Source organism: Hemicordylus capensis, chromosome 3 (assembly GCF_027244095.1).
Source record: "Hemicordylus capensis ecotype Gifberg chromosome 3, rHemCap1.1.pri, whole genome shotgun sequence".
NCBI lineage: Eukaryota > Metazoa > Chordata > Lepidosauria > Squamata > Cordylidae > Hemicordylus > Hemicordylus capensis.
The window spans coordinates 93,104,143-93,119,823 of NC_069659.1; the positions used below are offsets into that span (position 1 = coordinate 93,104,143).

General features: G+C 45.1%; 1 protein-coding gene across 1 annotated transcript in view; it reads left to right on the forward strand.

Annotated features, from left to right (window-relative positions):
• Positions 1 to 12,638, forward strand: part of GET1 (guided entry of tail-anchored proteins factor 1) — an 18,603-nt gene extending 5,965 nt beyond the window's left edge. Inside the window, exons 3-6 of the mRNA XM_053310493.1 lie at positions 1,856 to 2,021; positions 3,806 to 3,873; positions 4,926 to 5,040; positions 11,187 to 12,638. Of these exons, the coding sequence (XP_053166468.1) occupies positions 1,856 to 2,021; positions 3,806 to 3,873; positions 4,926 to 5,040; positions 11,187 to 11,260 (423 nt within the window). The 3' untranslated portion in view covers positions 11,261 to 12,638. The remainder of the gene's footprint in view (positions 1 to 1,855; positions 2,022 to 3,805; positions 3,874 to 4,925; positions 5,041 to 11,186) is intronic.
• The last annotated feature ends 3,043 nt before the right edge of the window (positions 12,639 to 15,681 follow it).

Below are 15,681 nucleotides of genomic sequence, written 5' to 3' on the forward strand. Positions count from 1 at the left end.
CACTTATAGGACTTTTTAGAGGGGTTTTTTTAAGCCAGCAAATTTTCCAATCAGTTTTAAATTAAATATTCAGAGACTTCTCAGTCTCCCCCCCCCCCCATCAAAGCCCTATGGCAAGCAGATCCCTATATAGGGGGTGGGGGGAGTGTAACCACAAAAAGGAATTCATATTCTACCTGGCAAAGGCTGAGCTGTCTGGCCTGGGAAGAGGGTCTGCTGCAGAGAGCTGTAGTGGCCACTCTGACTGCCAGCCTTCTTCCTGGGGCTTGCCAGTCTGCTCGAATTCAGGCTTCACGGAGGCCTCCCTGGAAGCCCCGCCCACCCACCAATCAGCTGAGAGGCGGGGAGAAAAGCAGCTTGCCTGCTGCTTTGATTTCCGACCAGGACGACAAAGCAGGAGAGAGAGCAAACAGCGCAAGTGGCTGAAGGGTCTTGGGGCTGGGCAGGGGGCAATGGGGAGTCATGTGAGGTGTCTCTGGGGGGCCCCTCAAGGCAGTGGGGCCCCCAGACGACTGCCTCCCCCTGCCTAATGGTAATTACGCCCCTGGTCTGAGCAGCAATAACAATGGTTGGAGCAGAGTGCCTGGCATTCAGCAACAGACTGCTTACCCTGTTTGGTAGGCACTGCTTCTGATTGTGAGGGAGGGAGTAATGGTTAGCCAAGACATATCTGACAATACTGAAAGGGATGGGGGAGAGACATTTGCAGCATTCAAACTGAGGCATGGAACTCCCTCCCCACTTGCTTATTTGTCTGGGGTGCATTGTCCTTGCATCCTTTGCATCTGTGGGCAACGGGTATTGGAGAAGGACAATGGTGCATTTTGCACAAACAGCCTACTGCCCCCACCACTGTGAATTGACAGAGCGGAAATTCTGATTGAGAATTTGTGTCCGGTGTCCTGAGGTACCAGTAATAAGAATTCTAAGATGACAAATGTTAGCAAAGTGCTCATCTCATATATGTTTCAAGGGCAGAAGGTTGTTTGTGCAATAGTTGCTGTCTTCATAGTTTCATAATTGCCATCTTCTTTATGTATTTGCTATCACCAAAACTCCCCCCCTGTGTGTTGCACATGGGTCCTTTTGCTCACAACATGGATCAGAGAGAAAGGGCATGTGATGATATCATCTAAGTTATGGTCTCCCTATCGGGAATTTATATACTGCTCAAGATGTTCTGTGACTGTTAATCTGAATTCTATACTACATCATGGCAGGGTGGATGAAGCAGGAGGTGGGGGTAGATCAATGGTATTTTTGTTCTCTATAGATTTTAGTTGGTGTCTTTTGACTTGTACCACCTCTGAAGCTGGTGTAACATTATACCTTTGTTGGGGATGTGTCCAGAGTCTGGACGGGGTAGAGGATTTGACATAACTTTGCTCTTCCTCATCTCGCCCACATCCCCATTTTGAGGTCTTCACTAGCCAAAGCTATGCCAGCAATTCAGTTACAGTACATTGATGTAATATTTCACTGGCATAGCAGCTCGGTTCTGCCACTGAAGCAGATATATGTAGGTGTATTTCAAGTTCTACCAGTGGAAATGGGGTTAGGGCAGATTGTTATTCAAACTAGTGTTTTAAATGCAGGGTGGATTTGATTTAAATCAAACTGATTTAAATCACGATTTAAATCACGATTTAAATCACTAGCAGGGTGGATAAAAAAAATCTTCATTTTTAGACATGCTTCATGGTGCATCTGTCTGGATCAAGCTTGTTAAGGAAAGCAACTTAAAGGCTAGTGAGAAGGAAGTTTATTTTGAGCAATACCTTTTTTTAATGTACCCATTTTAATTTCAAAATAACAAAATTACACTTAAATTCAGGTGTCGTCTTTTCTTTGTTAGATATCCAGATTGCTACAAAAGGATGCTGAACAGGAATCACAGATGAGATCTGAAATTCAAAACATGAAGCAAGAACTTTCTACCATTAGTATGATGGATGAATTTGCCAGATATGCCAGATTGGAAAGGAAAATTAACAAAATGACTGACAAGCTCAAGACTCATGGTACATATCTGCCACTTATTTTCTTTTACATTTTTTTCATTGTCAGTCTGTCCTTACTGGTACATCTTTTTCCCCTTCTTCGTTTTATTCTTGTTATCTTCATTAAGACTGCCTCTGCTGGGGCCTTTCTTGTTTGAACTTCATACACAGTACAAAACATGACTATATCAAAACAATCCAGTTCTGTGGATCAGTAATGTGTCACCATCAAGGCAGTGATGGGGTTGATCCAGAATGCTAGCCTTCATTTTCATTTTCTGATTTTGATTATACCCTTGTTAATTACTAGGGATGTGCACATTTCATGCACATCTAAGGCAGTGGAGAGCGGACACTTTAAAAAGGGGAAGGAAGGTCCGCCGTCCCAGAGTGGTGCTGTTTTTATGACTGTTTGTATGAAGCAGCCAGGCTCTCTGTTTGCCAGCTGCATTTGCTTAGGAACAGGAAGTTCCCTGTTCGCAGCAGGAAATGGCGTCTGAGCATTTGCGGACACTATCTTGAGTGCTCAGTGTTGCTGACCACTCAAGATGACATCTGCTTCACACAAACAGCGCCTCTCTGGGATGGTGGGGGACAGCAGAGCTGCACCGCCTTCCTCCTTTTAAAGTGCTTGCTCTCCCCCAGCCGAAACAATTCGGCTGGGGCAGCTCCAAGCGTTACAGCACATGAAAATAGAGGTGCCGAAACACTTCAAGCTCGTCCTTATTAATTACTGCCCCTAGAACTTGTGTTTCTCTCAAATAAGCCAGCTTTACCACTAGAATTGTGGGGGCTCAATTAGCATGCTTGTTTTCAACCTACATGTTTTCAGAATGGGTCCTGCAGTCTTTCTTCCTTATGCTTCCCAACTTTTCCTTCCCAATAGCTAACCTAAACAAAAGCAATACTGTAGGCTTAAACTGAAGTGGGTTGTTTTCTTTTAAACTACTTATAATAAAACTAAAATAACTGCCAAATGCCCAAGACCTTTTCTGCCATTCCGGGATCTTTGCAGTCATTGACCATAACACTGGAAGGTCCAAGAGCAAGTTTAATTTTTACTGGACAGTTTGAGAGAATGTTGCCTGTAGGGTTTTCTTTATATCTCTGTAATTACTGCCTGTCATTCTTTTGAATCGAAAGGTGAAGACTCATAGAAGAAGCCTTCTCTTTCCATGATGCAAGATTAATGATATAAACTAGCCACTGCCAACTGGTGTGCCAACCCCATCCCAAACTATGGCCCTGATTGTTGTTACCAGTGGTTGACATGATGACGTAGTCACATTGAAATTAAAAGGACAAGTTAGACCTAACTTGTCCTTTTAATTTCAATGTGACTAAGTCATCATGTCAGCCACTGGTAACAACAATCAGGGCCATAGTTTGGGATGGGGTTGGCACACCAGTTGGCAGTGGCTAGTTTATATCATGAATCTTGCATTGCCTAACTTGTCCGTTTAATTCCAGTCTGACTTTTGAGTGGCTTTCCTCATGTCACTTAGCAAAATTCCTTCCATGCAATAATTTTTGAGACTGCACACAATAGGATGTACTTGTATTTAAATTTGTTTTAGAAGGTCTCCACCAACCCCAGGTTGCTGCTGCCAGTCAGGGTAAGCCATATTGACCTAGATGAACCATTGGTCAGTTCTGCATCAGGCATCTTCCTGTATTCCAATGACATTCCTTTTGAAGGCTTGAACCTTAAAAAGAATTCTTTAAAAGAAAAGTATGACTTGTCAGAAGAGATGTGTTTATTTGTATCTGTTTACATAACTGACACTATCTGTTTCTTTTAACAGTGAAAACACGTACAGCTCAACTAGCCAAAATAAAGTGGGTAATAAATATTGTATTCTACATTTTACAAGTAAGTAAAACTGGGCTATAGAGGAGTACATCGTATAAAAATAGTGTATGCTAGCTAACCTGCCGCAGAGCATCTGCACCCCTAGTTCTCCCTGTCTCTCGTCCCCCACCCCCGCGCACTTCAGCCCCATTTTGTTCTCTCCCCCCGAGCCCCAGTTTGTTCTCCTTCAGCGGCCAGCCTGGCCGCTGCTTCTCCTCTGCAGCCGGCCAGCCTGGCTGCCACTTCTCTTCTGCGGCCGCCCTGGCCACCCATCCCCATCGCTAATCGCCAGCTGCTCACAAACTCTCACGAGAGCTGACACACATGGGTTTAGTGATTGGTGCTCCTTAGAGAAATATATATAAAGAAGATTATAGTGGCTATATTCAAAGTTCTAAATTAGTATTAAATTGAATATGATTTCTCAGTCATGCACAATAATAGATAAAATCTTTTCTATTCTGAAACAAATGACCTGCATATCAAAAACTAAATGTCAAGAAGACGGGGTTGAGCCAAGTCTTCTTCCTGACATGCTAGTTTTCTATAGGGAGGGTATGGTTTTGTATGGAGAAGCATTCAGTTATGTTGTGCCTCCACTAGCAAGTTACAGTTCCTAGGCACGTATTTAACATCTCAGGGAGAACTGGGCCATATGCTCCCCTAACTCTGACTCTTGGTGGCACCCGGTTATTGTTTTGTTTATCACTTTTGGATAAATGTGGAGCCTTGTCCAGTTCCCTGGATGCTGAGGAGGTCAGTCCAGGGGGTGCCATTTCTCCTGCTTGTAAAGTGCCTCCTTGCAGATCTATATAAGTCACCAGGGCTGTGATTCTGGCATTTGTTGAGGAAGAAATGATCTTGCTTATAGGTCAAGGGACTAGTGATCTCGCTTTGCAACACTGATTTTGAGATCACATAGTCATTGTTTACATTAACATTTGGCATTGAGTTGTTCAATGACAACACAGACATCTTAAGCTTAAAAGAGCTGATTGCATGCAGCTAAATGAATAAGAAATCTTAGGTTTCACTTCTTCTAGTTTGTCATGTAACAACTGTTTTTATTTCAGGCTGCCTTAATGATTTCACTGATTTGGAAGTATTACTCCGAACCAGTTACTGTGCTTCCAAGCAAATGGTTAGCTCCTTTAGAACGTCTAGTAGCTTTTCCTACAGGAGTGGCAGGTAAGACTATAGTACATAAACTGCTTCTCAAGCTTTTATAGGAATTTCAGATCTCGTTCCTATCATAATATTTTACATATGATCAAGAAATTTCAAACACATTACTATGTGCCCTGCATTCCCAGATTCCCAAGCACTGGTAGATTATGAATATAGGAAGCTGCCATATACTGAGTCAGACCATTGGTCTATCTAGCTCAGTATTGTCTTCACAGACTGGCAGCGGCTTCTCCAAGGTTGCAGGCAGGAATCTCTCTCAGCCCTATCTTGGAGATGCCAGGGAGGGAACTTGGAACCTTCTGCTCTTCCCAGAGCAGCTCCATCCCCTGAGGGGAATATCTTACAGTGATCACACTTCTAGTCTCCCTTTCATATGCAACCAGGGCAGACTCTGCTTAGCTATGGGGACAAGTCATGCTTGCTACCACAAAACTAGCTGATTCTACTTAGTTTGCTAAGTTGTAGCAGGCTACAAACTACTGGCTCCAGTACAAACTGGTGTTTGTATGGTGGCCACGGGGCAAACCTTTAAGGAGGCCACTCATAATTGAATGGTCTCCCAGCTGGCTTCCACTCCCCAGTCCCCTTGACAGTTTTAAGAAAAAAGTAAAGATGTGGCTGTTCACTAAGGCATTTGATTGAAAGTATTGTTCTTACTGCTGCTGCTGTTCTGTGTTTTATGTATATTTTTAAAATGGGTTATTACATTTTTAAATAGAGATTATTTTTGTATTTATATTATCTTACCTTTTGTATTTTAATTATGTATTGTTTTAATTATATTATAAACCACTTTGAGATTATCTATCTATATATTTATTTCTCCTAGGTGTACCCGTTGCTAATCCCATGTGTGGCAGCTCTCGCGAGAGTTTGTGAACAGTTGACAATTAGCAACAGGATGGGGAGAAAATAGGGGTGCTGGCTGCCAGTGGGTGCCCAGCCACTGGGAGCAGCAGGTGGCGGTGGGCCGACCCAGCCACTGGAAATTGGCTGGTGGAAGGAGGTGATAGGTCAGATTTCCAGCTCACCAGCCAGAAAGCGCTGGGCAGGAGCGGGGGCAGAAGAAGCGGGCTGCTCTCGCCAGCAAGTGGTGGTGGGCCAGCCCGGCTGCTGGGAATTGGCGGGAGGGAGGAGGTGGTGGGCCTGCTTTCCGGCTGGCCCACCAGCCAGAAATCGCAGGCGGGCAGGGTGGAAGAAGCAGGTCTGTGGGGAGAAGCGGGCCAGCGGAGGCGCAGATACTCTGCGCCTGGCTCAGCTAGTTTTAATGAAAAGCTGCATATAAATTGAATAAATAATTAAGTAACTAGCTGGGCCAAGCACAGAGTATCTGCGCCTCTAGTTTGCCGGCCCGGCCCGCCGCCACCTCCTTTTTCACCCGCCCGCATACACATTCTTCTCCCCACAACCACCTTCTTCCTCTTTCTCGCCACCCCCCTCCGCCGTTTTCTGCCTGCCAGCCAACCATCCAGCTGCCAGCCATCGCAGCCACCAGCCATCCAGCTGCCGGCCATGGCCCCCTCCTGCCCACAGTTTTCTTCAGCAGGCCAGCCACTGCCATATTCTTCCTCTCACCCATCCCTGTCGCTCTCAGCAGCTGCTAGCAAACTCTTGTGAGAGCTGCCACACATGGGATTAGCAATGGGTATGTCTAAGAGAAATATATATAAAGAAAATAAGGCCACCTTGGGGGTCTTTTTGTGACTGAAAGTTAAGATATAAATGTCTAGTAGTAATAAAGGTTCATATTATTCAATCCTTAGTTGTCTTTGAATCAAAGAGGGGCAATTGTAAAAATTTCAGAAACTAGACATTTACTCCTCAAAGCAATTTCCAGAACTCCTAACTAAGAGGACATTTCACGCATTACATGGCATCAAACCTGGGTTTGCCACAAAATACATATTCCTCAGTCAATCCCACCTCCCTCATGCAAACCTGTATGTATGATATGTGTATATGCTGCATTCACACTTAACGTTTTAAATGTACATTTAAAACTACTTAGGTATGTGCCTTAAAATGTATGAAATGGCCTTTGCTCCATAGTTCATACAGGTATTCAGACTTCTAAAATGTCAGCCTAAAGCTTCAAGGTGTGCCCCTCCAACACACCCAACAGTGGTTTTGGTTTCTACTTCCATACCATGTACTCCTGCTGTGATAAGAGAATCTAGTGGTTGGCTTCTTGGTGTGTCTGCTTCCCTTGTCTCCTGTTCTGTAGGTTGAGGTGAAGCCCTTGATTCTTCTGCCAGCGCAACAGTGGGTTAGGAACGGAGGGAAAACACAGAGGTTATTGAAAGGGATTCTCTTGATTAGGCCAAGGAGACTGGGCGCAATCTAGGTCTCAGTGGGAAGATCCTGAACAGCTTGTGTTAGGTTCTTCTTTGACAAATGGCTTGAAAAGGTTCTGTGTACTCTGCTGTAATCCTCCCAAGAGGAGGGCAGTGAGGAACCCTGGTAAGCTAGCTGGGATGTACTGCAACAGTATTAATTCCCAAAGAAAGGCTTAAAGTAGCTTCTTGCTAAGGTTCTGAATATATAGACACTTAGAAGCTATTCAAAAGGGAGCCCAGCCCAGGGTGTGTGTGTGTGTGTGTGTGTGTGTGTGTGTGTGTGTGTGTGTGTGTGTGTGTGTGAGAGAGAGAGAACTCAGCAATCCCGGCAGCAAACCGTCTACGGAGCCACCCTTGAAAATGAAGATAAGGGTGCGAGTGCTCCCTTTACCTCGTTTTTTTGGGCCGTCTGTCACAGCTAGGAGACTCAGGGAGGGGAGATCCTCATAATGCACTGTGCACTCATGCGATGCATTATTGGAGTTCCAGGGGGCGGGGTAATGCATCTCGACACTCGGACTCTCAGAGCTGCCAGCAGCAACCAGCCAGTGCTCATGTGTGTGGATGATCTGCCCACCCAGGGACAGAATGATCATCTGTGGGGGAGGTAAGCTCATTAGGGCTTCCTCCCTGGAAACCCAGTAGCCCTTTCTCACTGGCTCCTTATGTCAAATAGGACAGCTCTGCTGAGGAAAAAATGAGTGAACAAGTTAGTATGCACATGTACACATCTAAGCAAATTACAGCTATTACATTCAACTTTGTTTCCATTGGAATTGGTTTAAGTCATGGTACCTTATTCTTTGTTTAGTGGCTAAGACCATGGCCTGTTCACACAACTACCAGCATCAGATAGGAGACTTTGTACTCTGGTTTGTACAGTTGTGTGAACTCACAAAAATAAACAGGCTGCTTACCTGTAACAGATGATCTGGTAGTGGTTCCATACATTCATAATCACTGGGTTCTGCGCCTGCGCAGACCGTGCTTCGGATAGAATTCGTTAGCTCCTCGCAATGCCTAACCGCTAGCAGCACGTGACTGTAGTACCCTAAAGCGGTGGTTAGGCGTCCCATTCCTCAGTTTCTTGGTGGCCGATAAGCCACTGTGTTCAACTGGACTTGGGATGTAGACTTTGCAGTCGTCTGGTCCTATGAAATTGACCGTTGATGTAGACCTTGACGTAGCTTGTCCTCTGTCTGCAGCGGGGATGGATGGGTGGGTCTTATGAATGTATGGAACCACTACCAGATCATCTGTTACAGGTAAGCAACCTGTTTATCTGAACAGTGGTTCCATACATCCATAATGACTGGGTGAATCACGAGCTGCCCATCCAGTGGCGGGAGCAGCAAGCTACAGCAGAACTCTCTTCAAAACTTCCTGTCCAAACTCCGCCGCTGCTGCCATCCTAATGTCTAAGGTGTAATGTTTGATGAATGTCTGGTGCGATGCCCACATAGCAGCCAAGCAGATGTCCTGGAGTCTGATGCCCGCTAGGTGTGCTGCTGAAGTGGCATATGCCCTGGTGGAGTGGGCCCGTATCATCGATGGTGGTGTGACTTTTTGCAGCTCATAGGCCATCTTTATCAACTCTACTAACCAATACGCCAGCTTCTGGCGAGTGGGAGACTGGCCCTTATGTAGGCCTTTTTCACAGATGAAAAGGAGTCTCGTCTTCGATGAGTTGCCTTTAGATAGCAAAGAAGTGCCCTCCTCACATCTAGAGAATGCATCACCGTCTCCAAAGGCGTCACTGGATCTCTAAAGAAGGTTGGCAAGACGATATCTGTATTCAAGTGGAAGTCGGAGATGATCTTCGGTCTGAAGTCAAGATCCAAGCGCAGAAGAACGTGGTCTCTGAAAAATTTGGTATATGGCTCATCTATCCGGAGTGCCTTAAGCTCACTGACTCTCCGTGCTGTGGTTGTTGCCACTAAGAATAGCGTCTTTAAGGTTGTCAGTTTCAATAACACAGTAGCTATGGGCTCAAAGAGGTGTTCTGTCAGCGCCCCAAGCACTAGAGACAAGCTCCATTTCTCTCCTGGCTGTCTAACTGGTGGATATAGATTATTTATTCCTTTAAGGAAGTCTTTACACCTAGGGTGAGAGAAAATTGACTTGCAGTCCCATCCTGCGTGATGCGATAACGCAGCCATGTGAACCCCCTCTTTTAGTGGAGTGCAATGAGTTCTCCGGCTTCCTAAAGGCCTGGGTTGCTCCCGAAGCTGTCAAAAGTACAGCAGACCAAGCAATTCAAAATATTATGGGCCTCTCCTAAACAGAATAGGCAGAAGTCATGCCCATCAGTAGAAGGGAGTTTTCCATGGCAATCGCAGCACCTCTTGAAGGTGGTTTTCTCCCTTGTCTTGTCCTTGCTGGAACTCATAAGAGAATGGGGAATATTACCAAAGGATGTTGTGATGAGAGCTCCATGGTCTGATCAGGGTAAATCCGTCAGATAGGTCATTTAGAAGTCCACTGTCCGGTCCAAAGTCCGTTTGGGATGAGTTTAATAAGTAACAAACGTTTGAGGAGGAGTTGTTTCCGAAGACCCGATCGCTTAGGTGGTCAACAAGAAACTGAGGAAAGGGACGCCTAACCGCCGCTTAAGGGTACTGCAGTCACATGCTGCTGGCGGTTAGGCGTTGCAAGGAGCTAACGAATTCTGAAGCATGGTCTGCGCAGGCACAGAACCCAGTCATTATGGATGTATGGAACCACTATCCAGACCCCTTCAACCCAGGTTGCTCAGAGCAGGGAAGCCCAGCTTTTGTACCCTGCTCTTAATCAAGGTAGGAGGAGAGGCAAGCCATCTTGCCTCACTTTCCTGATTGTGTGGCTCCACTTACCTTTTCTAGCAGCTACCAAGAACTAGCAGACCTGGAAACAATAGAGATCTGTGTCTGCAGGGCTGCAATCTATGAATATGCCACTCTGCAAAGCAATCTCTATAATCATCATATACTTGCAGCTGCTTCAGCAGGGCTGGGTCCACCTCCTGCTCCTTCATAGCTAATGATGTAATGAGGCTTTCCAGTCTACTGGCAGTGCAAAGTATGCTGAGAAAGCCTTTGAAGGACTCTATGCTTCCAGTTCCTCATTTTAGCCATGAATGGCTCACCTGGCTTACTTGTGTGTTTCCTGGGTTTGCCAATTCTGCTCTGATCATCTGTTGGTACTATAGGAGCTCTCTAACCCCTCAACCCACCTCCGTATGGTCGTGTGAAATGCCCTACTGTGTCTCAATGGAAGTTGGAAGAAACCAGTCTTTTTTTAAAGATACCTTTTAATACATTAAAATATTGTGTTTAAAGGCAATACTTTCACAGTCTTTTCTACCATGCTTATATGTTCTCTGTTGCTATCGGAGGGCACAGTCCACCAGAAATGCCACTTCCTCAAACCCCCTTCAAATGAACAGGAGATGCAACAAGATAATAGTGTTGTACAACTCCTGTTAATTTCAATGAGGTTTGCATTAGAGAAGCTCCTGGTATATTGTGCCCATGGACACCTATCTAATTATAGCATTGGTCTGCACAGAGAGATTACAAATGCTATCGATTACACATGCTAGTTGTGCATGGTTCCATTCAGTTCTTTCAAGTCATTAGTTATTTGTCACAAAATTATTTATAGTGCCATCCTATGCATGTTTACTCAGAAGTAAATCCCAGTAAGTGTAGTTAGGATTGAAGACTTAGGTGTTTTCTTTAACAGTTGTGTTCTCAGATTTGCTTCCGAAACAGTTTTCTCCTGTTTTCAAGAGTTTGAGTGGCTTACTACATGCTTCTCTTTTATTTTCAGGTGGTGTTGGCATTACATGCTGGTTGGTAGTGTGCAACAAAGTTGTGGCAATTATGCTTCACTCTTTCAGCTGAGAAGGAATCACAGTTTAAGCCATTCTGAGTTCCCTGTCTATTATCTTTTCTCTTTTTTTAACATCATCTTTTTTTAATGAAAAGCAAAATATGTACTTTACATCAACTGGTCAATGTGATATCTTATGAAAAATGGGCAGGGTTTAGGGTAAATTAATAAAGCATAAATTAAATTACCTTTTTGTAATATTCCATTTATATTTATGTAATGTATTGTTCTGACTTCTAAATGTAACCCTCAAGTTCCAATTCTTAAGTGCTTATGGTCTGTTAAAATTGATAGTTCAGTACATGTAATAGTGCAGCCTTAATACTGTGGTTTCAGGTGTCTCTGTTTTGCTGATGAGTATTAACATAGATTATGTACTAAACATGAGACTATGTTTCTGTCCTTGGCTATGTAAAACCTTTTAAAGGTGACATAATCTATCAATCAATTCCTTTATTACAGTCAAAGACCAGCACAGAATGGTGACATAAAAAGTAAAGAAGAAATAATTTGTCTCCCTTCCCCCCCCCCCCCCATTTTGGACATGAGGCTCACTTCACAAAACTTTGTTTTCTTTCAAGAAATTATTTTTGAGAGTTTATAATGTGGTTTCTTGGTTTGACTTGTAACCTTGTCTGTGTGCAGTTTTCTTCCCTACTAAAATTTCAGAATTGTCCTCTTTATGACTGCTGAAAATATGATGGCTGTTCTCCACTCCCATAACAAAGACAATCTCTCTTCTGGATTTTCTTCCTCCTGCCTTGGTTTTTTCCTTAGGAAAAAAACCTTATTAAAACTGGAAGACATTGTCTTATGTGACAGGCTTTTTCTTGTATTAGTTCTTGACCCTATGTTCTGTTCTTGGAAAAATAATATAGTCTTGCATGTTCGGTTCTAGCTACTAGTGATGAAGAAAAATAAGAGGAAAGGAAACTTATTAAAATGGACAACACAGGTCCTCTTCTGAAACTGCCGAATGTCTGCAAGACATCAGACAGAAGCTGAAGTGTAGCATTACTAAATTAGAATACTTCCTTTTTTTAAACAGTCAAAATCCCCAGTATTTCTTTTATAATGAATCTGACATTTTAGCTATTGTAAACTGAGCTGCTTGTCATTGTTGCAGTTTGTCATTGTTCTACAGAATAACATCTGTACTGTAGCACCTGAAGAGCAATACTTTTTGTAGCTTAGTGGAATCATATAATCATCACATTGGCATGGAAGACACTCTGAAGTGAGCCTTTCTGTTAATGCTCTAAGAATTTTGGTCCAGCTAACTTTTATTTCAGACTTTTGTAGTTTGGGGATGTCATGGCTTAGCCCCATAAGAAATCTCATTTAGATATAGGTTTTGGTAATCCTATATAATAAAATGCTTGGTGTCTGTGTCCGTGACTCTGGGAGCTGTTCTGCGCATGCGTGGCGCGCACGGCCTCTCATTGGCTGAGTGGGAGCGGAGGAGGCGAGGAGACAATGGCCGTTGCCGGGGAAGGGGGTGAGCGTGGCTGCTGGCGGCGGAGGAGGGAGGGAGCGGCCAGCGCGGGCAGCACTCGAGGCTGGGCAAGGGTGAGCGAGGAGCAGCATGGCTGGCGGCGGGGGACTGGCCCCACTGGCGGCAGCGGCCACGGCGGGGGGACTGGGCCCACCGGCAGCGGGAGGACTGGGCCTGCTCGCGGCGGCGGGGAGACTGGGCCTGCTCGCGGTGGCGGGGGGGCTGAGCCCACTGGCGGAGGCGGCCGCGACGGGAGGACTGGGCCCGCACTCAGCACCACCGGCACCGCAGTGATGGTGGTGCGGCGGTGGGCCCAGGAGATGGTGGGTCTGGCTGGAGCCGCGGGCTTAGCCGGAAGAGGCGGTGGGCCCAGCCGGGAGGAGGCAGGGGGAGAGGCCAGAGAAGGCGGCCAGCCTGGGGGAAGAAGGAGCCTGGGGGAAGCGGGCCCGGGGGGAAGCTGGAGGAGGTGGCGGACCCAGCTGGAGGAGGAGGCGGCGGGGGAAGCCGGGCAGCGGGCCCGGCCGGAGCCGCGGGCGGCGGCGGCGGGCCCAGGCAGAGCCCAACTAGAGCGCCCGTTATTGCAACAGGCCTAATGCCCTAGTTAAATGTATATAACATGAACAGCTTTTGAGCTTTGAGTTTGTTTGTTAAATGAAGCTCTGTTCATACCATGTTAAATACTTCAAAAGTTTTGAATGAGTACTTCATGGAGATTAATTAAAAACTGGGACATAGGCATTTACTGGCTCCACCTACCAAGCCCATATTTCACTCCCCCCCAACCCCCCTCCCACATTAAATTGAATTTTCCCACTTTAAAGCCAGAGTAGGCAGACTGACGAGTCTGCACCCTGTTCCTGCTGCTCTTAAAAGGCATGCAGAGACGGTACATGCAGCAGTCATATTACTAACAATTCAGAATAGTATTTGCATATTGCTGAACAAGAAACACTTGCCTTCTCGTCCAACCCCCTGCACTGGTCCAACCCCCTGTAGCAGGAAACTGCTACAGCATTCCAAAGAGATAAGAACAGCCCTGCTGGATCAGGCCCAAGGCCTATTTCCAGCATCCTGTTTCCCACAGTGGCCCACCAAATGCCTCTGAGAAGCTCTGAGGGCATGCCCTCTCTCTTGCTGTGGCTCCTCTGCAATTGGTACTTAGACGCATAGCCACCAGACTAGTAGCCATTGATAGATCTCCATGAATTTGTCTAAGCCCCTTTTAAAGCCATCTAAGCTAGTGGCCATCACTACATCCTGTGGCAGAGAATTCCATAGATTAAGTATGTGTTGTGTTAAAAAAAGGGGGGGGGTACTTCCTTTTGTCCGTGCTAAATTTCCTGGCTTTCAGTTTCATGGGATGACCCCTGATTCTAGTGTTGTGAAAGACGGAGAAAACTTTCTCTTTGTCACTCTCTGCTCTAAGCATAATTTTATGCACCTCTATCATGTCTCTCCATAGTCACCTCTTTTCCAAATTAAAAAGCTCCAGATGCTTGTAGCTTTGCCTCATAAGGAAGGTGCTCCAGGCCCCTGGTCATCTTGGTTGCCCTCTTCTGCACCTTTTCCAGTTCTACAATGTGCTTAAGATACGGAGACCAGAACTGTACATAGAACTCCAAATCTGGCTGCAGCATAGATTTGTATAAGGGTGTGATAGATAATATTAGCATTTTTAATTTCAATGTGCTTCCTAATGATCCCTAGTATAGAATTTGCACTGTCAACACTTTCAATGAGCTGTCCACCACAACCCCAAAATCTGTCCTATTCAGTCACTGACAGGTGAGACCCCATCAGCATATATGTGAAGTGGGGGCAGGGGGGGTTGCCCCAATATGCATCATTTATATTTAACTGCGTTTGCCATTTTGTCACACATGCCCCCAGTTTGGAGAGATTGTTTTGGGGCTCTTAACAATCTGTTTTGGATTTCACTACCCTAAATAGTTTGGTGCCATCTGCAAATTTGGCCACTGCTCTTCCTAGAGTGGCTTCATCCCCTGAGGGGAATATCTTGCAGTGCTCACACATCAAGTCTCCCATTCAAATGCAACCAGGGCAGACCATGCTTAGCTAAGTCATGCTTGCTACAAGACCAGCTCTCCTCTCCTTGTCACCTCAAATTATCATCTCTTGTCACCTCAAATTACCCCAGTTCTTTAGCCTCCTAGCCTAAGAAGCTCAGTTCCAAAGTGTGAGGTCAATATCCTCTGAAAAGAACTCCTCCAGCTTATCTTCCTTAATACCACCTTTCATATCATCATCTAACGTTCCAACCACCTCCCTGGCAGGGGTTTTTGTTGGTTTGTTTGTTTTTTGCTTTTGATATAATTAAAGAAGTTTTTGTTATTCCCCTTGACACTTTTAGCTATATGCTCCTCAAATTCTCTTTTTTCATCCTTTGTTGTCTGCTTGAATTTCTTTTGCCAGATTTTATGTTCCTCTCTGTTCTCTTCATTTGGATAAAGGTAAAGTGTGCTGTCGAGTTGGTGTCGACTCCTGGCGACCACAGAGCCCTGTGGTTGTCTTTGGTAGGAGGAGTTTACTGTTGCCTCCTACCGTGCAGTATCTCCGTTTGGGTAGGACTTCCATTTTCTGAAGGAAGTCGTCTTCCCTTTTATAGCTTCCCTCACTGTTTGTCAGCCATGCTGGCATCCTCCTGAACCTGGTGGTACCTTTCCTCCTTTTGGTGTGTATGTATATGTATATTTCATATATACATTATATATACATATATAAATAATATTTTATACACACACACACGTCTACTGCCCAAAACACTACCATTATTGTGGTTTTAACTAAGTTCCATGCTTTCTGGAGTGATTTGATCCTCCTGACTTTTCCTTTCAGCTTTCCTCATTTTTGAGAAATTTCCTCTTCTGAAGTCCAACACATCTGTCTTGGACTTGTTTGGCAATGCTACACTCACAT